The sequence below is a fragment of the Aulonocara stuartgranti genome, assembly GCF_965226115.1.
Source record: "Aulonocara stuartgranti genome assembly, chromosome: 6".
Taxonomy (NCBI): domain Eukaryota; kingdom Metazoa; phylum Chordata; class Actinopteri; order Cichliformes; family Cichlidae; genus Aulonocara; species Aulonocara stuartgranti.
In genome coordinates this window covers 10,822,779-10,850,241 of record NC_138944.1, presented here as the reverse complement: position 1 = coordinate 10,850,241, position 27,463 = coordinate 10,822,779, and the positions used below count along the sequence as shown (strand labels likewise).

Sequence of the window (27,463 nt, the reverse complement as noted above, 5' to 3'; positions counted from 1 at the left end):
CCCACCGTTGGATCTGCTTGGCTGACCACGAAGTCTACCCTGCGATTCCAGTGGCATGTTCTCCTGCTCGGGTTTGGATAACATCGCTCCGACGTGGCGTTTGCCGAAGCAACCTAAGTGTCCTACGACGCACCACCCGTGGCGACTTAGCCCCTAGGATACGGATGGCATTGCTTAATGTCAGGTCGCTGGTCAATAAGACCTTTCTTTTAAATGACTTCATCTCCACTAATGGGATTGATGCCTTATTCCTGACTGAAACCTGGATTCGTCCTGGTGAGTTCATCCCTTTTACTGAACTTCTTCCGTCGGACTGTGTTGCTTTTAGCTCACCAAGGCTTACTGGTAGGGGTGGCGGCGTAGCCTCGGTTTTTAAGAATTCGTATGCAGTTCGGCAGCTACCCTCACCTACCTACTCTAGCTTTGAAGTCCAATTATTGGAGATGACTGCATCCACGACCACACTCTGCGTGGTGGTTTATCGACCGCCTAAATATAGCAAATATTTTATCACGGACTTTGCTGATCTCCTAGGCTCCGTTCTTTTTAAGTATGGTTGTGTTTTCATTGTCGGTGATTTTAACATACACACTTGCTGTAAGGATGACTCATTTGCTAAAGACTTCCTTGCCTTAACGGACTCTTTTAACCTGGCTCAGTGGGTTAATGACCCAACGCATGTTAAAGGACATACTTTGGACTTGGTTTTCTCATATGGTCTGGACATTTGTATCAAGGATATAAGTGACGCTGGGATCTCGGATCATTTCCCAGTTATATTTGATACTGGCTTATGCACTAATGAACTACATCCTGCGGCTCCCCTTCGCCCGCTACGTGTAATTAATGCTGAAGCGATGTCAAACTTCTCTATGTCTTTCTTGGATTCTGCATCTGTCACTCTCGACTGTTGTTCTTTTCACTCGGTTGATGACTGTGCTAATTCCTTCCTATCGCTGATTTCTTCAATCCTTGATACTGTTGCCCCCATTAAGATGAAGCGCCCTAGAACCTACTCTCAGTGTTGGCTTAATGACACTACGCGCGCCTTACGTCGCGAGTGTCGGCGCGCTGAGAGAGGGTGGAAAAAAGATAAACTTCAGGTTTCCCATGACATGCTACGGACTAGCCGCTTAAAATTCCAAAGTGCTGCTAAAACGGCCAAAGCGTCCTTCTTGTCCAAAATCATCCTGGCCAATGACCATAACCCCCATACCTTATTTAAAATTTTTAAACTCTGTGGTTAACCCTTCCCCGGACATGCCTTTAATTCATTCTCAGGGTCTTTGTGAGCGATTTCAAACTCACTTTTTAAAAAAGGTCTCATCTCTTTAGTCCTCCCTTCCCCCTGCTTTATATCCTCTCCCCATTCCTGAGTGCATTTCAACTTTCCACCAGTTTGAGCCTGTGTCACTTTTGACTCTTAAGCGGCTAGTTGCTCAAATGAATAACACCAATACTGTGCTTGACATTCTTCCATCTCGTTTAGCTAAGGACTGTTTTGATGTAATCGGACCTAGTATCCTATTTCTTATGAACTTTTCCTTGCTCTCAGGCTGTGTTCCTTTGTCCTTTAAGCATGCTGTAGTCCACCCGATTCTTAAAAAAAGAAATTCTGACTGTTATGACCTTTCAAACTATAGACCGATCTCTAAGCTTTCGTTCTTGTCCAAGATCCTGGAGAGACTAGTTCTCTCCCAGCTCCAGGCGTACTTGGACACGAACAATATTGCTGAGAAATTTCAATCTGCCTTTAAGCCATTGCATAGCACTGAAACAGCGTTGGTTAGAGTTCTTAATGATATTCTTGTAATCACTGATACTGGACGCTCTATGGTCCTAGTTTTACTGGACCTCTCTTCGGCCTTTGATATGGTAGACCATAACATTTTATTACTAAGACTTGAGCACACTGTGGGTATTAGAGGCACTGCCCTCGACTGGTTTAAATCATACCTCGCTGATAGATCCTTATCAGTTCACTTAGGCACCTTCTCCTCTTCCTCCGCTCCGGTCTGTTGTGGTGTGCCTCAAGGATCAGTTTTAGGCCCTATTCTCTTCTCATTGTATTTGCTCCCTCTAGGCGCAATCTTTGAAAAATACAATATCGCCTTCCACTGTTATGCCGATGACATACAAATCTATTTTGAACTTACTGACGACCTTGCTGTGTCCCTGCACTACTTTCAAGAATGCATGCGGGAGGTCAAAGAATGGTTCCTGAGTAATTCCCTCGTTTTAAATGATAAGAAGACTGAGATTGTGGTGTTCAACAGTAAAATCCCTCGTGCCCAACTCTGTGCTGCCCTGGGTTCCTTTGCTAGTTTTTCTTGTGACTATGTCAGTAACTTGGGTGTACTGCTGGATAGCTCGCTCAAACTCAATAAGCAAGTGTCTGCTGTAGTGAGATCTAGCTTCCACCAACTGAGCCTTATCTCTAAGGCTAGGCATTATATTCCACATGAGGACCTGGAGAAGCTTATTCACGCTTTTGTGACCTCCAGGTTGGATTATTGTAACTCCTTGTATTACGGTCTTCCCTCTTCTCTTCTTCTTAGACTGCAAACAGTCCAAAATGCAGCAGCCCGCCTTTTGACTGGTACCAGGAAATTTTGCCATATTACCCCTGTCCTAGCTAGCCTGCATTGGCTGCCCATAAAGTACCGTATTCAATTTAAAATATTACTCCTTACTTTCAAAACTATTAATAAATTAGCGCCAAGTTATCTTAGTGAACTTCTCAAACCACATACTCCTGCTAGAACACTCAGATCTGCCACTCAACTACTTCTGACCCAACCCAGATCTCGACTGAAGTCCCGGGGTGACCGTGCGTTTGCTCTGGCTGCCCCGGTACTGTGGAATACCCTTCCTCTCGACCTCCGCGCATCTGATTCCATTGCACTGTTCAAATCACGATTAAAAACCCACTTATTCAATCTTGCCTTTCCCTCTAGTTAATATTTCTTTTATGATTTTATATCATGCACTTTTATGCTCATTTAAATTCTTGTTTGCTCTGTACCTGTTGCTTTCCTATGTATTAGTGACAGTTATCTGCTTGCATATTTAGTACTTGCTTTGGTCCTATTTCTATTATCCTCCTCCTATACTCTATTTTACTTGTTAAGCACCTTGGCATACCCTTGGTTTTTAAGTGTGCTTTATAAATAAAGTTTATTATTATTATTATTATTATAATTTTAATATTATTAAAGTTTTAGTTTCATTTTTGAAACCTCTGTGTTGTGAATAGTTTCATTTCACTGAAACCCACTGTGGTGAGCAAGAGTTTCATTTCACTGGAAAACACTGTGTTGGAGAGAGCCAGAGACAAAGAACGATAGAGGGTGACTGGCACGCCTCAGTATGAACATACCTGCTGTAGAAGAAAACATTACACGGAATAACAGACAGGTTTTGTGGGTTTTTTCTGTTCCTTTTTTTCCCTACAGCAAGATGGGTTTAACCACGACTGAAGGTTGGTATTTTTACTTTTGTGCATGCACGCATTTTCTAACATGCTTATGTAATCTGATACAGAACCCATGAGTTGTTTTGATTTTTAAAATCGATCCCCACAGACTCCTTTTCCCCAGTGATCGGTGACTTAAGGATTGTTCTGCTGGGGAAAACTGGCTCAGGAAAGAGTGCAACAGGGAATACTATCCTGGGTTACAAAGCTTTTGACGAAGAAATATCTCCATCTTCTGTAACAAAGATGTGTAAGAAAGTGACTGGACATTTTGATGAAAGAACTGTGAGTGTTGTTGACACCCCTGGAATCTTTGACACATCAATTAAAGAAGAGGAACTGAAAAAGGAAATAGAAAAATGCATAATGCTGTCTGTCCCAGGACCCCATATGTTTCTGCTAGTGATCAGATTGGATGTGCGCTTCACAAAAGAAGAGAAGAGTTCTGTTAAATGGATCAAAGAAAACTTTGGGGATGAAGCCTCAAAGTATACAGCAGTGCTTTTCACAAGGGGTGATCAGTTCAAAGAAACATCCATTGAAAACTACTTAGAGCAAAGTCCTGATCTGAAGGAGCTCATCGCTGAGTGTAAAGCTGGGTATGTTGTATTTGACAACACATGCAAGAAAAATCGCACTCAGGTAGCTGATCTGTTTGAAAAGATAGACCAGACAGTGCAATTAAACGGGAACCATTACACCGGCAGCAAATACGAAGAGGCCCAGAAACAGATGAATTGGAACAAATGGTGGCGCAAATGTGGAGACACATTGAACTCTGCAGGTAATTATTTGCTTGTGGCAGGAGCGGCAGGAGCAGCAGCTGCTGCACCTGCAGTTGGTGCTGCTGTAATGGCAGAGGAAGCAGCAGTCGCATCCGTTCGGCCTCTATTAATGTTTGTAGGAGCAGGGATTGTTAAAGGCATTGGGGGCTGGATCAGACCTAAAACAGAGAACAGCTAAGTATTACCAAGCCACGACCTTTATGAAGTCTCTTTATGAAGAAGAGGCTTTTTGTATACAAGGACAAATTCACACTTGATATTATACCTGCTGTTTTAAACTTTATGAAGATCATCAGGTTTGGTGTACGGTTTATTTCATAATGCTTTTTTTTATTTTTATCATGCAATAGTTTGTTTCCATAGATAATCAAAAAAAGAGAATATTTATTGAAAACATATAGTTATGTAGAGGTGAAGCAAAAAGAAAATGATTCAACATCTCTTAATCATATTTTAATCTGCATTGTCACTACTCTCTCATCTTTGTATTGTATTACAACATTTACAGCACTTTTTAAGTAGTATTTCTTTTTTTTAAATTTGTTTTTCTTGTACAATGGTGCGACTTATTCAAATCATCTGTTGTGTAATGATAGACAAGCTGGACTATGTACCTGAAGTTATCTGATACTTACGGTTCATTATAGATATTTACTGTAAATTCTTGTCAGGATTGGGTTTTTTGTTTTTAAATTTAATGTATGATCTGATTTACAGTTTTATATTTAATTTTACTATAAAAGGGCATTCGAAAGTACATTTTCCACTAAAATCAATGCCATTTCTTGTGCCTTCTTTCATTGTTTTAAATAAAGTCATCCACTCTGTACCAGAATGTCATTAGTTCTTTTTTGCTCATGCCCCACCACCAAGATTGTGCAAAACCCCCATGCTGAAATTCATCAGTCTTGCTGATATACAACACTAATCATACACTGGCTGACAGCTAAATTACCATGTTATGATATCACATTCAAACTGCATTAAAATAATTAGATTTTACACTTGGTCTGGTTTAGGCTATATGAAAGGTCATAAGGTTTTCTTGGCATAAATGGATGGAAATAAACACAAAATGCATAAGAAATAAACAAACCGCACTTATGACAAATGAAACTGAAACAAGAAATGATTCTTGGTACACGTTTTCTTGTAAGATTCATTAGCAAATAATACATAACACTCATTCCATTGCAGGTATTAGTCAAACAGATGAAAATAGACCAGTCTAACCTGTAATACAGGTTGTAGGTGTAGTTGGCATTTAAAATATAACCTGTACATTTGAAGCACCACAACTCAGTTTACAACCTTTTCACATCTGAACACACCCGTTATTTGATACTGAGCCTCCTTTCATTTGTAATTTTAAATAAATAATGTTCAGCTTCAGTGTGTTTTGTTCTTAATTGCAGAACAAGTAGCAGTGTCCTTACTTTGATCCTTTTGTGGCTGACAGAAACTAACTACCATTCATTTTAACATCTGTGCTGGTCATGTTTGTACTGATGGTATGCACTGACATTGTTGTAGTGGCAGGACAATGAGGACTTGCTCTGTTTCCGCAGACGTGATGGGTCAATGGACGTCTACCATTGTTTCTCATTTCCTTTGGGGAAATGAGCTCAGAATGCTACTAATAAAAAGTAAAGGAAGCAGTGTGTCAGTTTCTGCGCATTTTAACAGTTATAAGTTACCAAGGTATAATCTATAGGTGAAAAATCTTTTTACATTTGGGTTTTAATATTAATTATTTTGAATCCTACTAAAGAGCCAAAAGAAGTGATACTCACATTCATATATAAGATGTAAACGATAAAAAAGACAAACAAGTACATTTCATACCATTTGTTTACTATTAGCTTTAAATTCACATACTCGTTTTGAAACAGAACCTAAACAAGTCACTTACGTATAGTTCCAAACCATAATGTGTGGGATACTAATACTGTATATGGAATATTTCTGTTTTTTATTCAGTGACACAAACTGTAGCCGAACAATATCCTTGCCACTACCCTCCATCTTGTTATACAGGCACGTTTGCTTTAGCCTTGCATTTTATGCCTTTCCAAATGAAAATGGCAGATAAACCGCATAAAATTCCCAGGACAAGTGCAGGGGCGCCTAGAGCCAGGGCCACTGTGGTGTTAGCTCCCACTGCAATGACCACCCCAGCAAACACCAAGACAACAGCAGAAGCTGCGGCCACGCGTATATTCTTTCTTTGAACCTTTTTCTTCCTGATTTTCTTTTCCTCCTGCTTCTGTCTCTCTGCATCCCATATTTTCCTTTCCTCCTCTTTCTTCTGTTCCTCCTCTTGCTTCCTCCGCTCCTCCTCCTCTCTCAGCTTCCTCTGGGCTTTCTCATACATTTCATTTGTGTAGTGCTTACCACCGTTATCCTGTACCATTTCCTTGATCATGTTGATCAGCTCTTTTACCTGTATGCGGTCATCCACGTCAGTGTTGTTGAAAGCATGATATCTGCGTCCAAATGTGATCGAGAGTCTCCGCAGCTCCTTGCACTCCTTCAGAGCATTGTCAGCTTTAGCTTGATCTTTACACGTAAACAGCATGATTGTGTACATGGAAGCATCGTCTCCAAAGTTATCTTGGATCCACTTAACAGCATTTCTTTCCTCTTCCGTGAACCTTACTCCAAGCCGGATTACCAGTAGGAAAGCATGAGGGCCAGGAACTGACATTTTGACACACTCCTCTATTCTGACTTTTAATTCTTCCTCTGAGATGCCTGTGTCAAACAGACCTGGAGTGTCAATAACCTGCACCAAAGTCCCATCCACTTCCCCACTATGCATCTCACAGTGTTTGGTCACAGACACAGGGCTGGGATCCTCTTTGAAGGCAATTCTTCCAAGGATAGTGTTTCCTGTTGCACTCTTCCCTGATCCAGTCTTTCCCACTAAGACTATCCTCAAACCTCCAGGCAAATCCAGACCTGTGGTAGAAACAACAGACACAGAATTACTGGCATTTACAAAAAATGGGATCCTTTCTTTTCTGCCTTTTTAGTCTAAAGTAAATGTTTTTGTCTGTCCCTCCATCTTTCCAATGTTAAAAAATAATAATAATTGAAATATTTTCTTTTGCAAACATTTGAAGAAAACAAACTTTTTACATTTTTATTTTTTATAAATCATAGATGCAATTTCAGTTTTTCTGTGGGAAGCAATTCAAATGAATGGGCGCTATTTTAAAATCGCATTTTGAATATTTTTATAATCAGTGAAACACCCCAGAAAACACATAGTATGTTTACACCCAAGAAGCTTAGAGACCATATACTAATTTACTAATTAACTACCGTGGACTTTCTAGAGAGAAGAATAAATGAACACACACAGGTGGCTCTTTCACAACTGGAAAAACTCATATAAATTAAAAATACTAACAAAGTTTATCTTATCAGTTTTTAATTTTAGTAAAAAGTGGGTTGAAGGCATATGTTTGATTAATGAGATTTGGCTAGAGAGAAAATGAAGGCACTTACCATCAAAGTTATTCAGACCACACCCATCAGACCGAGGTAGAGTTTTCTGCTTCTTTTCTCTAAGTTGTATTTCTGTGAAATAAAAATTAAATCATTGAGACAAAAAAGATACGAGAGTACTAGTCACTGACAGCTTTATGAAGTTTGGCATCTTTCTGAGTCTGTCACTTGTGCTCTTTTCTCTGTAACAGTATCACATCTTACAGTAATTAAAGTAATAATGTTTTTTTTTCTTTTTATTAATTCGGACAGATGGTCTTACCTTCAGCCATTAGTTCAGATCTACCTTTTATATGTCCCAAGTGACCAAACAACGTCAATGTCCAGACCTAGGTTGTAGACTTAGACAAGCTCCGTGTCTCAGCACATTTCAGATTTGTTTTCTGGGAAACTTCTGGAAGCCTAGGCACTGGGGGGCTTCCCATTTCCTTGTATTGTTTTCAGTTTGAAATTTGAAAACTGTCTATCCACAGTTCTCCAAATATGGTGAACAGGTTTGTGTGTGGACATAATTATAACTTTTAAAACATGTCATAGCAAATCTACAAAAATATTTAGGTTGCTCAATTGATCACATTAGACTGTTTCAAAATAACTCCATAATGATGTCTCTCTCTTCTTAGAGTGGAGCAAGGGGAGTTAAAATTACATGTGTGTCACATTCTTGCATTGTTGATGTTTCCTCACTTTAAAAACAGGAAGTTTTAAATAACAAAAAAAGAAAAACTAAAAAAAAAATCTTAAAATGTATTTGTTTGTTTATTTCTGCAATCCGTCCTGGTCGCGGAACACTGGACCAGCTCTTTATCCTCTCCAGGATACTTGAGGGTGCATGGGAGTTTGCCCAACCAGTCTACATGTGTTTTGTGGACTTGGAGAAGGCATTCGACCGTGTCCCTCGGGGTGTCCTGTGGGAGGTGTTGCGGGAATATGGGGTGTCTGGCCCATTGCTACAGGCCATTCGATCCCTATACAACCGTTGCAAGAGCTTGGTTCGCATTGCCGGCAATAAGTCGGACTCATTCCCGGTGGGTGATGGGCTCCGCCAGGGCTGCCCTTTGTCACCGGTTCTGTTCATAATTTTTATGGACAGGATTTCTAGGCGCAGCCAAGTGGCGGAGGGCTTTCGCTTTGGTGGCCTCAGAATCTCATCTCTGATTTTTGCAGATGATGTGGTTCTGTTGGCTTCATTGGGTGAGGGCCTCCAGCTCGCACTGGAACGGTTCGCAGCCGAGTGTGAAGCAGCGGGAATGAGGATCAGCACCTCCAAATCTGAGGCCATGGTTCTCAGCCGGAAAAGGGTGGAGTGCCCACTCCGGGTCGGGGATGAGTTCCTGCCCCAAGTGGAGGAGTTCAAGTATCTCGGGGTCTTGTTCGCGAGTGATGGGAGAAGGGAGCCGGAGATCGACAGACGGATTGGGGCTGCAGCTGCAGTAATGCGGACGCTGCACCGGTCCGTCGTGGTGAAGAGGGAGCTGAGTGTAAAAGCAAAGCTCTCAATTTACCGGTCGATCTACGTCCCTACCCTCACCTATGGCCACGAGCTGTGGGTAGTGACCGAAAGAACGAGATCGCGGATACAAGCGGCAGAAATGAGCTTCCTCCGAAGGGTGGCTGGCCTCTCCCTTAGAGATAGGGTGAGAAGTTCGGCCATCCGGGAGGGGCTCAGAGTAGAGCAGCTGCTGCTCCACATCGAAAGGAGCCAGCTGAGGTGGTTCAGGCATCTGACAAGGATGCCCCCTGGGCGCCTCCTGGGTGAGGTGTTCCAGGCATGTCCCACCGGGAGGAGGCCCCGGGGCAGACCCAGGACACGCTGGAGAGATTATATCTCTCGGCTGGCCTGGGAACGCCTTGGTATTCCCCCGGATAAGCTGGAGGAGGTGGCTGGGGAGAGGGAGGTCTGGGCCTCTTTGCTTAGGCTGCTGCCCCCGCGACCCGGCCCCGGACAAAGCGGATGAGGATGGATGGATGGATGGATGGATGGATTTCTGCAACAGGAACTCATTTGTTTTAAATTGTGACACTAAAAAAACTACAGTACTAACTGTCAGTATAGGTGGATAAACATAGCAATAAGAATGGACATGACAGTCACACATTTTCATGTCCATGAAAACTTGGACATGAAGGTTTCATGTCCAACCTTGGACAGTTTTTAGTTGGAGATAAAAAACAAACAAACTGCTTAATCTCCAACCCCGAATTAAAAAAGAGGTCTATCCGGGGAGGGATGGACTAGTCATCAAAGAACACATTATTGAACATTCTTACATCACTCACTCTTACAATTCAGTTCAATTTTATTTATACAGCACCAAATCACAGTCGCCTCAAGGCACTTATATTGTAAGGTAGACCCTACAATAACACACACAGAGGAAAACCCAACAATCATATGACCCCCTATGAGTAAGCACTTTGGTGACAGTGGAAAGGAAAAACTCCCTTTAAACAGGAAGAAACCTCCCACCTCTTTCTTTTTTTTTTTGTAGCTCTTTCACCTAAGCAAACATGTCCTTCATGGATTTTAATCCAAGTGATACACCAATTGTTTTGAGAATAAATGAGTTTTTATATATTCCCACACCAAAAATTCCCAGGGCAATGAGACTCCAAAATGTAAACCTAGTCCATCCAGCCTCTTTATCCTTTTTTGCCAGTTTCTTCTGGGCTTTCTGGTACATCTCATTGGTGTAGTGACGTCCACCATTGAAGTCCACCAATTTCTCTATTATATCTAGGAGTTCTCTGACTTGGGTCCTGTTCTGTCTCTGGTTATTGATGAGTGAATGGTATCTTCCCCCACATTGGTTTATCAGCATTCGTACAGGTTTGCTTTCTCTCAAATAGTCTTTCAAAGATTTTCCCTCCAGCAAGTCAGCATGTGTAAACAGAACTATGGTATACATAGAAGCTTCTTCGCCAAAGTTATCCTGGATCCACTTCACAGTGTTCTGCTCTTCTTTTGTGAACCTTGACTTCAGACTGATCACTAAAAGAAAAGCATGGGGTCCAGGAACTGACTCCTCAATGCACTCCTCAATTTTTACTTTCACTTCATCTTGTGATTTGGTTGTGTCAAACAGCCCTGGAGTGTCAATTATAACAATGTTCCTGTTACCCTCTATTACCTCTTTTCTGTGACAGCCATTGGTAACAGACTCAAGTGACATGTTTGCTTTAAAAGCACTTGGATCCCCCAGGATGGTGTTTCCAGATGCGCTCTTCCCTGATCCAGTTTTTCCAACCAGAAGGAGTCTCACCTCTCCCAAATATCTAGAACCTGTGAAAATTAATATTTGACTTGAAGTAGTATGCATAATACTATGCCATCATAAAATAACATGACACTGTTCATGTTGGTTCATAAGTCTTGAGTCATGCTTATGGCACTTGTCAACCAAGTGTTATTAATTTATTCATTATGTCAGATTTATTACTTAGGTGATGGTCTTTGAAATGCTTCCATTGTTATTATTTTGAAGATGGTCAGTATTTGATGGTTGATAGTAGGGGTGTTTGTATCAGGTGCCCAATGTAGGATATTTCTGTACAGATTCATTTTAAATGATCCAAAATATGCTTTACTGGATTTTCTCTTTCATACATATTTTTTTTATTTTAAAGTTTGAAGTAATTTAACTGAAAACACTAATGCTGTTGAACAGTATTCAGAAAAGTAGGACATCTAGAGCTCTGACTCACAAAAGTACAAACTGTTTTGACAAGCTATGAGATTCAAGTGAAAAGTACATCAACATAGTAACAAGTATCTTTAGTAGTGAAACATGTATAAAAATGAGGACAAAGGCTAATGTGGGTGGGGAAATAAAAACTACATTAAAAGTTGCAAGAATGACTTTTTTGTAAGAACTCCAACAAAGTGACTGAGAAAAGCTGCAATGTGTGTGAGAATCTTTAATCTTTATGCTCTCATGGCAAACCTGTTATACACGTTTTTTGTCATACCTTTTTGGTGTGAGCAAGCAGTCTGTTTATATAATGTGACCAGGACAAGCATGGTGCATCCTAGGACCCAAGCCTTTGCTTGCAACATGTCTGTAAACAGTAAGTCCTCAAAGAAAGAAAGAAAGAGGTTTTTCAAAGCAAAACTCACAATTATACAGAAATAAAATATTTTACTAAATTTCAAAATATATAGGTCAGGCAGCTTGGCTTCATGAGTAAAAAAATGTAGACACTTTTTTGTCATTGTTCAGGTAAAATATATAGGTTTTATTCTCAACTTACCTGTTCAAGTGTTTCTTCGGGTGTGAGATGTACTAGCAGTTCAACAGATTCTTTTGTAGCAGAACAAACAGAACACACCCACTTGTTCATTTCCCTGAAAGCAATATGTTTTGGAGGAAGGTTGGTTCAGGGTTTCAGTAGTCGTCATCATGGGCTCATCCGATTAGAATGAAAATAAGCAGTCATCAATCTTTGCAGGTTTTGTTGTTTTATTGTATAACGGATAAAGGAAAGAAAGACACACATGGACTGCTCTCTCAGCTGCCGCCCCATGTGGGAGTGAAGAAAAAGTGAGGGGTAGGTGAGTGCAGTCCTTATATAACAAGTGACAGGTGAGTGCAATTAAGGCCAAGCACCACACCCAATCAAAGGTGAGGAAAAGAAACAAGGTGCATCTGGTGAAGTGAATGTGTTGAAAGGTGAGCCTTTACAACAGCCGCCCCCATATTTCTACTGAGAAATATGTTCAAAGGATCAGAGATGCTCCTTTTCACAAAGCGGGAGCAGAGGAATCAGACATGCTACAGGTCTAATATAGGTTCAGGGGGTCGACAATGCAGGCCAGACAGTTCAGGGGGCCGACCATGTAGCCAGCGGTGGCGGCAAAGCAGGTCCAAATGCCAACCGCATGGGATGCAGCGGCAGGCCCAGACCTGCAGACCGTTGGGCAGTTTTGCAGGTGCTGGGGGCAATGTACGGGGCTTGGCGGAGGCAGGACCAGGTGATGCAGGAGCAGGCAGCGCCCTGACCACTGGCGGAATGGCAGCCACAGGCGGTGGAACTGGTGATAGTGGCACTGCCGGTGACGACATAGGTACTGCTGATGGTAGAGTATGAGGTGGCTGAATGAATTCAGAGCCATCAGCGGACACAAGGATGTGCTGGAGCGGTTCTCCTGAACCTGAACTGGAAGATGTGAATAAACATTGGGCATGCGTGGAACTGCTCTGGGGTTGGAAGTCTGTGATTGGACCTTGGAGTGTCCATCCTAAGCGGGTTTTGACTGCTGCAGGAGATCCAAATGGTCCATGTCTAATTGGTGCAATAGGCGTAATAAGGTGGGTATGATCAGAGCCTATGAGCAGTAGTGGAGCTGCTTTGTTAATGAAGGTTAATGGGATACCTTGAAGATGCTTGTATCTCCGTTGAAGAGGGGATACGGGGTAGGTGTGGTCTGAAAGTGCTAAGTGACTTGTAGCGAAGGCATTATTAATTGTGTATGTTTTCTCTGGATGTGCGATGGGTGAGATCTGGAAACTTACACAAGAACCTTGAATGGTTTCAACTTCTTGATGGACAGTTCTGAGTGATAATTTTTCAGCTTTCCCGGTTAGGTGGAGATGCTTAGCTGCAGATGTCAGAAGCATGGTACGTTGGGAGCCATCGTCAAGTATTGCATATGTTTCCAGGGTTCTTTTGCCATTACGCAGGAGCACTTTCACAACCTTTAATAGTACACTAGGGCGATCGCTAGGTCTATCAAAGTACAGTGTCCTCACTACAGGATTAGTTTCAGTTCTAGGTCTCTGATTCACCTCACATAGGATCTGTAGATGTCTTTCCATGCAGGTGGCACATGCTTTCCTCAGATCACACTTCGCAGCCTGATGAGTTCTAGCACAACGCCAGCACCGTTTGTTTCTCTTTATCCACTTTATTTTCTCATCCTTTGTCTTGTTAATGAACTCAGGGCACTTGCTAATGTGGTGTTTAGGTGAGCAGCAATATGCACATCTAGCCTTAGTCATTATGATGGGTTGTGCTGCCTGTACAGGATCGGATGCATTTGTTCCATGTAATATTGTTGTGAGTGGAGAGGTGTACTTATGGGCAGGTCGTGGTTGGTTAAAGGATGAAACAGGACTGTCCTTTCTTGGTTGACACTTGCACTCTATTTGCAACCAGGATGAGAACAAAGGTAAGTCATACATCATATCTCCTTGTTCCCTGTAAATGTGCCGTTTGAAGCGACTGGAATGCTCTGCGGGCAACTTTTCAAGTAGGCGATCGACATGGGAGCCACAATTTAGTTCTGTCTGTCCTTGATCACCCATAGTGCTAAGCAAACCAACTAAAGCTTGCACACGAAGAGCAAAGTTATCCAGAGTCCGACCATCACCTGCTCTGATAGGAGGAAGCTCCAGTATATTCCGTAGCTCTTTCAATGCTAGCTGTCTTGGTTGCCCATAACGCTCATCAAGAGCTTTGATGGCTTGAGTGTATGGGTCAGGAGCATAGGAAAAGGAAATAGCTAACCGTTTAGCTTGGTCTACTTTCAGGTGATCAAGAAGGACATGATATTTGAAATGCTCTGTGTCATGAGGGTCAAGCAGGTTAGTAAGGGCCATTCGTAACAGCCTATACTGGATCTCATCTTCTCTGGTAAGGTCTGGGAAAGAAGGACCCTCAAGTTTATACACATGTGTTCTCGTGCTAGAGGAGTGACCCGAGCTAGCAGTACCAGGTATCAAAGGTTTCTGTTCATGCAAACCATCAGATGTAGCTGGTTGCTGCTTTACAGGGGGGTGCTGCCTTGGTTCTGGAATGCAGACGAGAGGTTGAGCGGGGTCTTCATCCAGAGGAACAGCAGGTTGAACACACGAAATCCGGTGGGGACCTTGCACTGGCGTGGCCAGGAAATTAAAAGGAGTCTCATCTGGTGTCGGAAAAACTGGTCTAGGCAAACCACTTGAAGGAACCGCAGCATCTAATATTGTTGAATTAGGGAAAGGAGGGCTAGCAGCCAGAACTGCACCAGAGTGACGGCTAACCTGGGGGGGCTGAGAGGGTGATTGACATGTTGCTGGATCAATCACTGGGAACTGCTCATGTTGCTGATGTGTTTGGGGAATGGCTTGTAAACCGCAAACAGAGGATTTGCTTTCATCAGAGACAGTGTGAATTGAAGATCTGGAGGAACTGCGAGAATGGGGAGGAGATAACTGAAGCATGAGTTGCCTAATCTCCCTCATTGTCATCAGGAGTTCCCTCATCACCTCATCTTGATTGGTGGGTAAAGGAGCAGGGGATGTCTCTGGTTGTCTTTCTGACTCTCCGACAGGTTCCTGCGGCCCATGTGTGTCTTTGTCACTATGCTGGCATTCTGTTTGACTCTCTGTATCACATCGAGCACTTCTACTTCCAGGATACTGAACGTCATACTGCTGCAGGTGGGCAGGAGGTCGACTATCACGACCAGAATGTCTCAAATCTTCAGTCAATGGCTGCTGTGAATCCATGACGCTGACGCTACTCCGGCTCGGAGGACCATGTTTTGGAGGAAGGTTGGTTCAGGGTTTCAGTAGTCGTCATCATGGGCTCATCCGATTAGAATGAAAATAAGCAGTCATCAATCTTTGCAGGTTTTGTTGTTTTATTGTATAACGGATAAAGGAAAGAAAGACACACATGGACTGCTCTCTCAGCTGCCGCCCCATGTGGGAGTGAAGAAAAAGTGAGGGGTAGGTGAGTGCAGTCCTTATATAACAAGTGACAGGTGAGTGCAATTAAGGCCAAGCACCACACCCAATCAAAGGTGAGGAAAAGAAACAAGGTGCATCTGGTGAAGTGAATGTGTTGAAAGGTGAGCCTTTACAACACAATACTTAAAAAAATGTGGACACACCCAGTGCTGGCTTGGTTTAACTTGATGAGAAGTATATCTGAGTGCGTTCTCTCTTTTTTTAATAAATTAGATTACTATGCAGAGTTCAAAGCAAAACTCTAAAGGAAACTAAAACCACTGTTTCTTAAAGAGCCATTCATAAATTTAAATTATATTGTAGGCTTTCATGACTAGAAGAATAGGATAGAATAGAATAGAAAATATATCTTTTCACTCCAGCAACATAATAATCAATTTTGAGAGAAATCTTGAACTTCAGCTGAAAAACAAAGGAGATAATATGGGGTTTTTTTCCCACCTTTGTTGATCTCCTTTATGATGCACAAAACACAGACTTGTTACTCATTTTTCTAAGTGAGATAATGAAAGAGTTTAAAATCTGGCACCAATACCTTCAGTGAAAGGGAGTGTGTCATGAGTATTGGAACAGTTGAGATGCATTTTTTTTTAAACACCGCGCCTCTGTGGCTTTAAAACCACAAAACACACTGCGCCAAAAATTGGTCCACCCCAAGGATCCCCCGACACAAACAGAGTAACATAGTGTACGCTGTTAAGTGCCAGGAGGATTGCCAGGATTTATACATCGGGGAAACCAAACAACCTCTGGCGCTAAGCAGATGGCACAACACAGAAGAGCTACCTCGTCAGGCCAGGACTCCGCAGTCTATTTACACCTACAGGCCAGTGGACACTCTTTAAATGATGAGGATGTACACATTTTGGACAGGGACGAACGCTGGTTTGAGCGCGGAGTCAAGGAGGCCATTTATGTGAAAAGGGAAAGACCATCTCTGAATCGAGCAGGAGGTACATGTTTCGCCATCTTACAATGCTGTGATTGCAGCCATTCCCCATGAATGGAAGGCAGAGGCAGATTTTGTATTTGCTGTTGATGTGATTGTCATTCAGAGTTCCACCTCAGATATCAAACCCAAATTTATTGTACTTGTTCAAGCCTGGAAAATACAAGGTTTATTTCAGTCACACATTTTCATGTCCATGAAAACTTGGACATGAAGGTTTCATGTCCAACCTTGGACAGTTTTTAGTTGGAGATAAAAAACAAACAAACTGCTTAATCTCCAACCCCGAATTAAAAAAGAGGTCTATCCGGGGAGGGATGGACTAGTCATCAAAGAACACATTATTGAACATTCTTACATCACTCACTCTTACAATTCAGTTCAATTTTATTTATACAGCACCAAATCACAGTCGCCTCAAGGCACTTATATTGTAAGGTAGACCCTACAATAATACACACAGAGGAAAACCCAACAATCATATGACCCCCTATGAGTAAGCACTTTGGTGACAGTGGAAAGGAAAAACTCCCTTTAAACAGGAAGAAACCTCCCACCTCTTTCTTTTTTTTTTGTAGCTCTTTCACCTAAGCAAACATGTCCTTCATGGATTTTAATCCAAGTGATACACCAATTGTTTTGAGAATAAATAAGTTTTTATATATTCCCACACCAAAAATTCCCAGGGCAATGAGACTCCAAAATATAAACCTAGTCCATCTAGCCTCTTTATCCTTTTTTGCCAGTTTCTTCTGGGCTTTCTGGTACATCTCATTGGTGTAGTGACGTCCACCATTGAAGTCCACCAATTTCTCTATTATATCTAGGAGTTCTCTGACTTGGGTCCTGTTCTGTCTCTGGTTATTGATGAGTGAATGGTATCTTCCCCCACATTGGTTTATCAGCATTCGTACAGGTTTGCTTTCTCTCAAATAGTCTTTCAAAGATTTTCCCTCCAGCAAGTCAGCATGTGTAAACAGAACTATGGTATACATAGAAGCTTCTTCACCAAAGTTATCCTGGATCCACTTCACAGTGTTCTGCTCTTCTTTTGTGAACCTTGACTTCAGACTGATCACTAAAAGAAAAGCATGGGGTCCAGGAACTGACTCCTCAATGCACTCCTCAATTTTTACTTTCACTTCATCTTGTGATTTGGTTGTGTCAAACAGCCCTGGAGTGTCAATTATAACAATGTTCCTGTTACCCTCTATTACCTCTTTTCTGTGACAGCCATTGGTAACAGACTCAAGTGACATGTTTGCTTTAAAAGCACTTGGATCCCCCAGGATGGTGTTTCCAGATGCGCTCTTCCCTGATCCAGTTTTTCCAACCAGAAGGAGTCTCACCTCTCCCAAATATCTAGAACCTGTGAAAATTAATATTTGACTTGAAGTAGTATGCATAATACTATGCCATCATAAAATAACATGACACTGTTCATGTTGGTTCATAAGTCTTGAGTCATGCTTATGGCACTTGTCAACCAAGTGTTATTAATTTATTCATTATGTCAGATTTATTACTTAGGTGATGGTCTTTGAAATGCTTCCATTGTTATTATTTTGAAGATGGTCAGTATTTGATGGTTGATAGTAGGGGTGTTTGTATCAGGTGCCCAATGTAGGATATTTCTGTACAGATTCATTTTAAATGATCCAAAATATGCTTTACTGGATTTTCTCTTTCATACATATTTTTTTATTTTAAAGTTTGAAGTAATTTAACTGAAAACACTAATGCTGTTGAACAGTATTCAGAAAAGTAGGACATCTAGAGCTCTGACTCACAAAAGTACAAACTGTTTTGACGAGCTATGAGATTCAAGTGAAAAGTACATCAACATAGTAACAAGTATCTTTAGTAGTGAAACATGTATAAAAATGAGGACAAAGGCTAATGTGGGTGGGGAAATAAAAACTACATTAAAAGTTGCAAGAATGACTTTTTTGTAAGAACTCCAACAAAGTGACTGAGAAAAGCTGCAATGTGTGTGAGAATCTTTAATCTTTATGCTCTCATGGCAAACCTGTTATACACGTTTTTTGTCATACCTTTTTGGTGTGAGCAAGCAGTCTGTTTATATAATGTGACCAGGACAAGCATGGTGCATCCTAGGACCCAAGCCTTTGCTTGCAACATGTCTGTAAACAGTAAGTCCTCAAAGAAAGAAAGAAAGAGGTTTTTCAAAGCAAAACTCACAATTATACAGAAATAAAATATTTTACTAAATTTCAAAATATATAGGTCAGGCAGCTTGGCTTCATGAGTAAAAAAATGTAGACACTTTTTTGTCATTGTTCAGGTAAAATATATAGGTTTTATTCTCAACTTACCTGTTCAAGTGTTTCTTCGGGTGTGAGATGTACTAGCAGTTCAACAGATTCTTTTGTAGCAGAACAAACAGAACACACCCACTTGTTCATTTCCCTGAAAGCAATACTTAAAAAAATGTGGACACACCCAGTGCTGGCTTGGTTTAACTTGATGAGAAGTATATCTGAGTGCGTTCTCTCTTTTTTTAATAAATTAGATTACTATGCAGAGTTCAAAGCAAAACTCTAAAGGAAACTAAAACCACTGTTTCTTAAAGAGCCATTCATAAATTTAAATTATATTGTAGGCTTTCATGACTAGAAGAATAGGATAGAATAGAATAGAAAATATATCTTTTCACTCCAGCAACATAATAATCAATTTTGAGAGAAATCTTGAACTTCAGCTGAAAAACAAAGGAGATAATATGGGGTTTTTTTCCCACCTTTGTTGATCTCCTTTATGATGCACAAAACACAGACTTGTTACTCATTTTTCTAAGTGAGATAATGAAAGAGTTTAAAATCTGGCACCAATACCTTCAGTGAAAGGGAGTGTGTCATGAGTATTGGAACAGTTGAGATGCATTTTTTTTTTAAACACCGCGCCTCTGTGGCTTTAAAACCACAAAACACACTGCGCCAAAAATTGGTCCACCCCAAGGATCCCCCGACACAAACAGAGTAACATAGTGTACGCTGTTAAGTGCCAGGAGGATTGCCAGGATTTATACATCGGGGAAACCAAACAACCTCTGGCTAAGCAGATGGCACAACACAGAAGAGCTACCTCGTCAGGCCAGGACTCCGCAGTCTATTTACACCTACAGGCCAGTGGACACTCTTTAAATGATGAGGATGTACACATTTTGGACAGGGAGGAACGCTGGTTTGAGCGCGGAGTCAAGGAGGCCATTTATGTGAAAAGGGAAAGACCATCTCTGAATCGAGCAGGAGGTACATGTTTCGCCATCTTACAATGCTGTGATTGCAGCCATTCCCCATGAATGGAAGGCAGAGGCAGATTTTGTATTTGCTGTTGATGTGATTGTCATTCAGAGTTCCACCTCAGATATCAAACCCAAATTTATTGTACTTGTTCAAGCCTGGAAAATACAAGGTTTATTTGAGTTAACATGGAAAGAAAAACTAGACTGCAAAAAATAGCAATACCACTTATATATGAAGTTGAAAGTCATGGTTAAATGGATGGATGGATGGATGGATGGATGGTCGGTCGGTCGGTCGGTCGGTCCAGGAACTGACTGCTCAATTTATTGTTCAGTGTTTACTTTCATTTCATCTTGTGATTTGGTTGTGTCAACAGCCCTGGAGTGTCAATTATAATAATGTTCCTGTTATCCTCTATTACCTCTTTTCTGTGACAGCCATTGGTAACAGACTCAAGTGACATGTTTATTTTAAAAGCACTTGGATCCCCCAGGATGGTGTTTCCAGATGCGCTCTTCCCTGATCCAGTTTTCCAACCAGAAGAAGTCTAACACCTCCCAAATATGTAGAACCTGTGAAAATTACATTTGATTTGAAGTAGTATACATAATACTATGCCATCATAAAATAACATGACACCGTTCATAAGTCTTGAGTCATGAATGCTTATGGCACTTGTCAACCAAGTGTTATTAATTTATTGTGTTAGATTTAATACTTAGCTCATGGTCTTTGAGATGTTTCTATTGTGATAACTAAACATTATCCAAGACAACATAAACACTGAAAGCAGAAATATTAATCATTTTATCTAGGTTTTATTATTTTGAAGATGATCGATATTTGATGGTGATAGTGGGGGTCTTTGGGTCAGGTGCAATGATTTAAAAATCTCATAAACCCACATTTTATTCACAACAGTTCATAGAAAACAGATCAAATGTTTCCAGCTGGTGAATGTTATGGTCTGCAGGTAGGCCAGTTCAGAACCCGGACTCTTCTAATACAAATCTATACTGTTGTAACCAGTGTTGGTCAAGTTACTTGAAAAAAGTAATCAGTAACTAATTACTGATTACTTCCCCAAAAAAGTAATCCCGTTACTTTACTGATTACTTATTTTCAAAAGTAATTAATTACTTAGTTACTTAGTTACTTTTTAAAAACATGATTTACAACCTGAATAGGTGATAAAGCGATAGATCTTTCACTTTTTCTGCATAATCCATCATACAAAATGTAATCAAATGAAAAAGTCCCTTTTTAAAACTTGTTTTATTCGTTTTAATCTTTTAACTTTATGCATCAAGCAAAAATTTAATTATATGCAACATTCTCTGACTGGAAGAAATTTGTTTAATATTTAAACCTATTTTCTACACATTCCAGCACATAATTTTTTTTTGTGTGTGTTTACACTCACTCTTTCAAATAGATGCAAGTAAAACACAGCAGAAAATAAATAAAGTCAAAGACTCAGCGGTCCTGTTGCTCTATTTTCACCTGTAAAGCAGGAGCAGGGTAGGCGGAGGTTTACCCTGGTGCAGGTGTGCCGGAGCAGTCAGTGGAAGAATCCGCGAGTTTCTCTGTGAGTTTCCCATTACGTCGTTGCGCACTCGGTGCTTGCTTGGAAGTTTAGGGGTTTTTTTCGCTGTAAAAAGAAGTTTTCTTCCCATGCACGATGGACGCTAATGTTTTTGTCACTTTTTATGGAATCAAACTCAAAGTAAGGTCAGTACTTCCACGCTTTAAACGCTGCACGCTCATACTCTCTCCTGCACTCGATATATTATCCATTGTTGATCTGCACAAAGCTGTTGTCACGAACGTTGCACTCGCTTACGTCACTGTCGTGAGACGTTCTCACAAAAAAAACACGGTTTTAGTAACGCAGTAATGCAGCGTTCCTATGGGAAAGTAACGGTAATCTAATTACCGTTTTTGCAGTAGTAATCCCTTACTTTACTCGTTACTTGAAAAAAGTAATCGGATTACAGTAACGCGTTACTTGTAACGGCACACCTGCACCAGGGTAAACCTCCGCCTACCCAACTCCTGCTTTACTCGTTACTTGTAACGTGTTACTGCCCATCTCTGGTTGTAACAGAGGCAGTATGTGGTTTAGCGGTCTTGCTAAAATATGAACCACCTTTCTTGAAAAAGATGTCATCTAGATGTGAGCATATGTTGCTCTAAAACCTGCAAATACCTTTCAGCACCTTTCATTCTAGATGAACGAACGACCAATCTTACAGACATTAATGCCCCCCCCCCCATAAATTTAGAGATGGATTTCAAATTTTGATGCATATGACCAATTTGCCTCATCTTCCACTTTTCCTCAGTCCATTTAAAATTAGCTTTGGCCGTGAGAGACTGCGGCATTCTGAATCAGATTCACATGTTGCTTCTTCTTTTCACAATTAAAGCTTTACCCTGTATTTGTGGATGGCACGTCAAACTGTCTTCACAGATGATGAAAGTGCTGCTGTGACCATACAGCGATTACCATGACAGAATCATGCCTGTTTTTACTACAGTTTTAACCAATAGAGTTAACATCAGATATTTCTGTACAGATTTATTTTAAATTACTAAAAATATGCTTTACTGGATTTTCTCTTCCATACATATTTTTATCTTTTTATTTTTATTATTTTAAAGTTTGAAGTAATTTAACTGAAAACACTAATGCTGTTAAACAGTATTCAGAAAAGTAGGACATCTAGAGCTCTGACTCACAAAAGTACAAACTGTTTTGACGAGCTATGAGATTCAAGTGAAAAGTACATCAACACAGTAACAAGTATCTTTAGTAGTGAAACATGTATAAAAATGAGGACAAAGGCTAATGTGGGTGGGGAAATAAAAACTACATTAAAAGTTGCAAGAATGACTGTTCTGTAAGAACTCCAACAAAGTGACTGAGAAAAGCTGCAATGTGTGTGAGAATCTTTAATCTTTATGCTCTCATGGCAAACCTGTTATACATGTTTTTTGGCACACCTTTTTGTCTATCCGATCTGTTAGTTCCTGTTCTTTAGTGATCATCTTTGCTACATTCTAGATTTCCAAAACTAACAATAGGTGCAAGTACACAAAACCACCCTTCTTTCTCTTTCAGTTTCTTCTGGGCTTTCTCGTACATCTCATTGGTGTAGTGATTTCCACCATTGAAGTCCACCATTTCCTCTATTATATCTAGGAGTTCTCTGACTTGGGTCCTGGTCTGTCTCTGGTTATTGATGAGTGAATGGTATCTTCCCCCACATTGGTTTATCAGCATTCGTACAGGTTTGCTTTCTCTCAAACAGTCATACAGAGCTTTTCCATCCAGCAAGTCAGCATGTGTAAACAGAACTATAGTATACATGGAAGCTTCTTCACCAAAGTTATCCTGGATCCACTTCACAGTGTTCTGCTCTTCTTTTGTGAACCTTGACTTCAGACTGATCACTAAAAGAAAAGCATGGGGTCCAGGAACTGACTCCTCAATGCACTCCTCAATGTTTAATTTCACTTCATCTTGTGATTTGGTTGTGTCATACAGCCCTGGAGTGTCAATTATAACAATTTTTCTGTTACCCTCTATTACCTCTTTTCTGTGACAGCCATTGGTAACAGACTCAAGTGACATGTTTATTTTAAAAGCACTTGGATCCCCCAGGATGGTGTTTCCAGATGCGCTCTTCCCTGATCCAGTTTTTCCGATCAGAATGAGTCTCAGCTCTTCCAAGCCTGTTAAAATGAATAACAGTACTTAATTTGGTGTATTATGGATGATACTGAAATGATAACACTAAAACATACCATGACACCACCCGTGAGTCTTTATAAATGCTTGTCATTCAAATGTCATTTGTTCACTTGCTAATTTTAAAACTAAAATCTGAAAGTGATTTGCAAATACTTGTCCTAAAATACATAGCTTTAGACATAGTTGTCGGGATTAAACACAGACAATTGCAAGACAGACAATTAGAACTTCTTTAGGAATAAATGTTAGTTTCGATTAATCCCTTAAGAAGCCTGGTTTAACTTGTGCTGAGTGATATCTGTGAGGGAGTGTGATCTACTAGGAATGTGTAAATGTGCTACAGACGCATTTCACAGAAATTATTAATCTACTGATTTCTTTTATAATTTTTTTATATAAGTTAAGCATAGCAATGAGAAAATGCATTCCACCTGTTCCAATACTCCTGACACATTAGTGATCCCTTATTTGTCATAAGTATTAGAACAGCTGAGACGTATTTTCTCTTAAACACCATATCTCTGTCGCTTTCAAACCCCAAAGCACGCTGTGCCAATAATTGGTCCATGCCAAGGATCCACTTGTTTATCAGTGATTTGTTTATCAATTTGGATATGATGAAGGACCTGACCTCCCAGCCCATTGTTCCTTCAGTGGTGCTAGTTTCACTCATTATGCAAATGTACTGTTTATAAGATTGGGGAAACCTGCAGTCAGTTGAGACTGAAGAAGTCACTTGGATGAGTGACGAAACGTTTCTCCCACTGAAAACGCTACGTCCAGATGAACATAAATAAACTTTTTATGGTATAATATTAACCACATTGTAAATAAGTTCAGCAGGATTGTAAATGTGTAAAAATACTTTATCATGTCATACCAAACTTGTTGCACAAGATTTTCTGATTACCTTTTTGTTGAGTTTGGCAGTAGCGAATGTGTACAGACAATAAAACCAGCAGCAGTAGGGTGAGTCCTTGGATCCAAGCCTTTGTTCTGAACATTTCTGTAGCTGTAAGTTCCCAAAATTGTTTTCAAAGAAGGATAAAAGAAAAAATATTTTAAATGAACTGTTTGATGTCTATATACAGTGTATCTGACTTCAAAGAAACATACCTTTGTGGTCCCTCAGGTGTAAGAAGTGTGTGTTATGTTAACAGATTCTTTAACTGTAAAGAGTGAGAGTATAGTGTAGTAAGAGTAGGGAGAACACACCCACTTACACAGCAAGTCTAATTTAGAGATACCACGTGAGCAGTCACCAACCAAACAAAATGAGCAAGTCTTGCGAGATGTCATAGTTAGGAATCAAGTGGATGTGGTAGTAGGGAGGTTGTGTTTATTCAAGACTTAAGCAAGTGAAACACAAAGTACAAAAGTCTGATGTCTCAGAAATGTGCAAAATAAGACTAATTATATAATGATAAAATGTTATGAAACAGAGGCCCTGGGAATTTGTAAGGAGTTTATTCATCAGTTAAAGTAGAAAACCATTTTTTTAATGTACATTTTCATTAAAGTGTTCTTCCTTGTTTAAATTACACTATGAGTGCATTATGCTGGAGTAAAAAATATATTTACCCTCCCTTCTGAGCTCTCCATCTCTCAACTAGTGTTTCAGTCATTCTGCAACAAGTATTTAACTCATATTAATGATTTTATGCTGAATTGATAAGACAGCCAGCCATTGGTGGCAGGACGCATGGTGTGTTGTTTTACTGTGTATACCTGGGCATACTGACCTAGTCCAATGTACTTCAAAAGACTACAAGAAATATATTCAAAATCTGATAAAAAAAAATAAGGTAAAAAACTATTAGATTTAATCAGGGGCGATTTTAGCCCAATTTTGAATCAAAGCACCCCCAAAAATTTTACTTTTTTGACAATATTTGCTGTTTGTGTGACACACTACTAAAAATATAAAAAGTATACAGTACTTGGTTGAGACGTAACATTTTAACAACAAAAGCATAGATCCCCCCCGCCCTCCCAAAATGGTTTGTTCCAGCTCACCTCTCCCCTACTCTGGCTCTAGCCCCCTTGCTGCTAGAGCGATGGTGGCAGAGCGTTGGTTTAAGTGCCTGCCTTAAAACAGGCTGCATTTAACCTTCAGTTACTCTTTATATAGTTAGGTATACCTAACTATATAAAGAGTAACTGAAGGTTAAGGAGTCAGGCCATGTTTCTTTTTAGCTGAAAAACATTACACCAGGTAACCTGGAGTGTTGAAAATGTGTTTTCCGACTATGTTTGCTACTCTACAATCAGCTGTGTAGTAAAATCAGCAACATTTGACCGTCCTGTTGCTCCCTTTGAAATTTATACAGCCTACTTAAAATCTAAAACTTAAAATTCTCCGCAGCCTATTGTTGTTACCACTGTCCTGTTTTAAATGGATAATAACTAGCTAACTGAGTGGATGCCCATTAACCTTATAACTCCTGGTGTGTGTGTGTGTGTGTGTGTGTGTGTGTGTGTGTGTGTGTGTGTGTGTGTGTACAGAGACAGCCAGGTTCATAATGGATATAAGGTGTCACGGCTGGCGGAGTGAGCCGTGTGGAGTGGAGGAAAAGGAGGACCCAAAATGCAGCAAACTGATGATGCGAGTGAAGTTTATTTACACGGTGGCAGTGGCAAAAACAGGCAATGAGTAATGACAAATCTAAACTGGGAGAAACTAAAGAGCAAACCTGAAATCTACAAAAAGGGTGCGGGGCAGAGAGACGCAGAGACACACGGAAGAATGCAGACGAGCCGACAACGAACACAGACCGACACCCACTAAATATACACACACAAGGTAATCAGGTAATCACACACAGGAGGGAAGAACAGCTGAACCTAATACACATGAGGACCGGAGGACACAAGCTGAACACAATGACAACAGACACAGACCTTCAGAATAGAATAGGAAATCCAGAACATGAGCCTTCAAAGTAAAGCAGGAACACACAGACTGATTTACAACACAACACGGGGACATGAACAGAGCACCAAGGACAGTCACAGGTAGGGCTGAATACACACCAAACTACAGGTTCAACCCTAAACCAATACAAAATCAGAATAAACACAAGGCACGAAAATGAACTTCAAGGAAACACAAAACGCTGGGCCAAAATGACCCAGGACCATGACATAAGGAAGTTTTTTCAAAAAAAGGAGCCACATTCAGGTAAAGGTGTAAAATCAAATGATCCGTCAATCAAGAATAATGTTGGATCAGTGTTTCAATGTTTATATCTTTTATTAGATGCTCATGTGGTTTGGTTATTTGCCTTTTGGTTGAAAGTACACTGAGAGAGGACTTTTTGGTAGGGATCTTAATAGTATTTTTTTCATATTAATGTAATTTTTTATCGAGTTGAATACAATCTATTTGTGTATGATTGTCAGTCCAAAGAGGGAGAGAGGAAAGAGGGGAACATGAGGAGAAAGTACAAGGTCAGGAAGAACCAGGTAAGAAAACAGACAGGGAATAGTGACAGGCAAAACAGAAACTGTTAAACTGACAAAGAAAGAAAACAACAAACACAGTCTGGAAGTTGTTCTCTCCCTATATTGAAGCTGCTAAACAGAATCTGCAAAACAAACTGGGTTGAAACATTTTTGACCCTCTTTAACAACATTCCAACATCACGTTATAATTGATTAGGGAGATTAAAATTAATTATATATTTTATGTGGTTCAGCCACAACTCTACTAAAACCTCAGCCAGTAATAGGTAGGCTAACTTTTGGACCATCCAGTTGTCTGTATGACTGCCGCAGTACGTACGTAAGGAGCTGTAAAGAGAAGCAGAGTGCTCTGTTTATATTCTAAGAATGTTTAAGCTTGTTTCAAAGATTCTGTACAGCAGCTTTAAATGTTTTCCAAAAGCACACATACACTTATCAGTGTTTCTTAAACCTTTTGCATGGTGTACCACCTGATAAAAATGTCAAGCTCTCCTAAGTACCACTATGAAAGCATGAAACT

At 40.4% G+C, this 27,463-nt stretch overlaps 5 protein-coding genes across 5 annotated transcripts in view; 1 reads left to right on the top strand and 4 right to left on the bottom strand.

The window, feature by feature from the left end:
- LOC309709379 (claudin-4-like) overlaps positions 1-27,463 on the bottom strand; it is a 39,436-nt gene that overhangs the window by 4,541 nt on the left and 7,432 nt on the right. The window lies entirely within an intron of this gene.
- On the top strand, positions 3,293-5,089 carry LOC309709376 (GTPase IMAP family member 9-like). Its single transcript, XM_082537968.1, has 2 exons — positions 3,293-3,481; positions 3,585-5,089. The coding sequence occupies exons 1-2, from the start codon at positions 3,370-3,372 to the stop codon at positions 4,436-4,438; spliced, it is 966 nt and encodes a 321-aa protein (XP_082394094.1). The 5' UTR covers positions 3,293-3,369; the 3' UTR covers positions 4,439-5,089.
- LOC309709375 (GTPase IMAP family member 9-like) lies at positions 5,390-8,143 on the bottom strand. The gene is made up of 3 exons (XM_082537967.1): positions 8,036-8,143; positions 7,774-7,845; positions 5,390-7,221 (listed from the first exon to the last, which is right to left on the bottom strand). Exons 1-3 carry the CDS (start codon positions 8,043-8,045, stop codon positions 6,290-6,292), a joined length of 1,014 nt encoding a protein of 337 aa, XP_082394093.1. The 5' UTR covers positions 8,046-8,143; the 3' UTR covers positions 5,390-6,289.
- LOC309709377 (GTPase IMAP family member 7-like) lies at positions 10,143-12,063 on the bottom strand. The gene is made up of 3 exons (XM_082537969.1): positions 12,025-12,063; positions 11,743-11,848; positions 10,143-11,056 (listed from the first exon to the last, which is right to left on the bottom strand). The coding sequence occupies exons 2-3, from the start codon at positions 11,828-11,830 to the stop codon at positions 10,275-10,277; spliced, it is 870 nt and encodes a 289-aa protein (XP_082394095.1). The 5' UTR covers positions 11,831-11,848; positions 12,025-12,063; the 3' UTR covers positions 10,143-10,274.
- Positions 16,615-24,669, bottom strand: LOC309708796 (GTPase IMAP family member 8-like). Its single transcript, XM_082537085.1, has 7 exons — positions 24,595-24,669; positions 24,389-24,490; positions 22,765-23,459; positions 19,217-19,229; positions 18,792-18,841; positions 18,510-18,615; positions 16,615-17,824 (listed from the first exon to the last, which is right to left on the bottom strand). The coding sequence occupies exons 2-7, from the start codon at positions 24,480-24,482 to the stop codon at positions 17,043-17,045; spliced, it is 1,740 nt and encodes a 579-aa protein (XP_082393211.1). The 5' UTR covers positions 24,483-24,490; positions 24,595-24,669; the 3' UTR covers positions 16,615-17,042.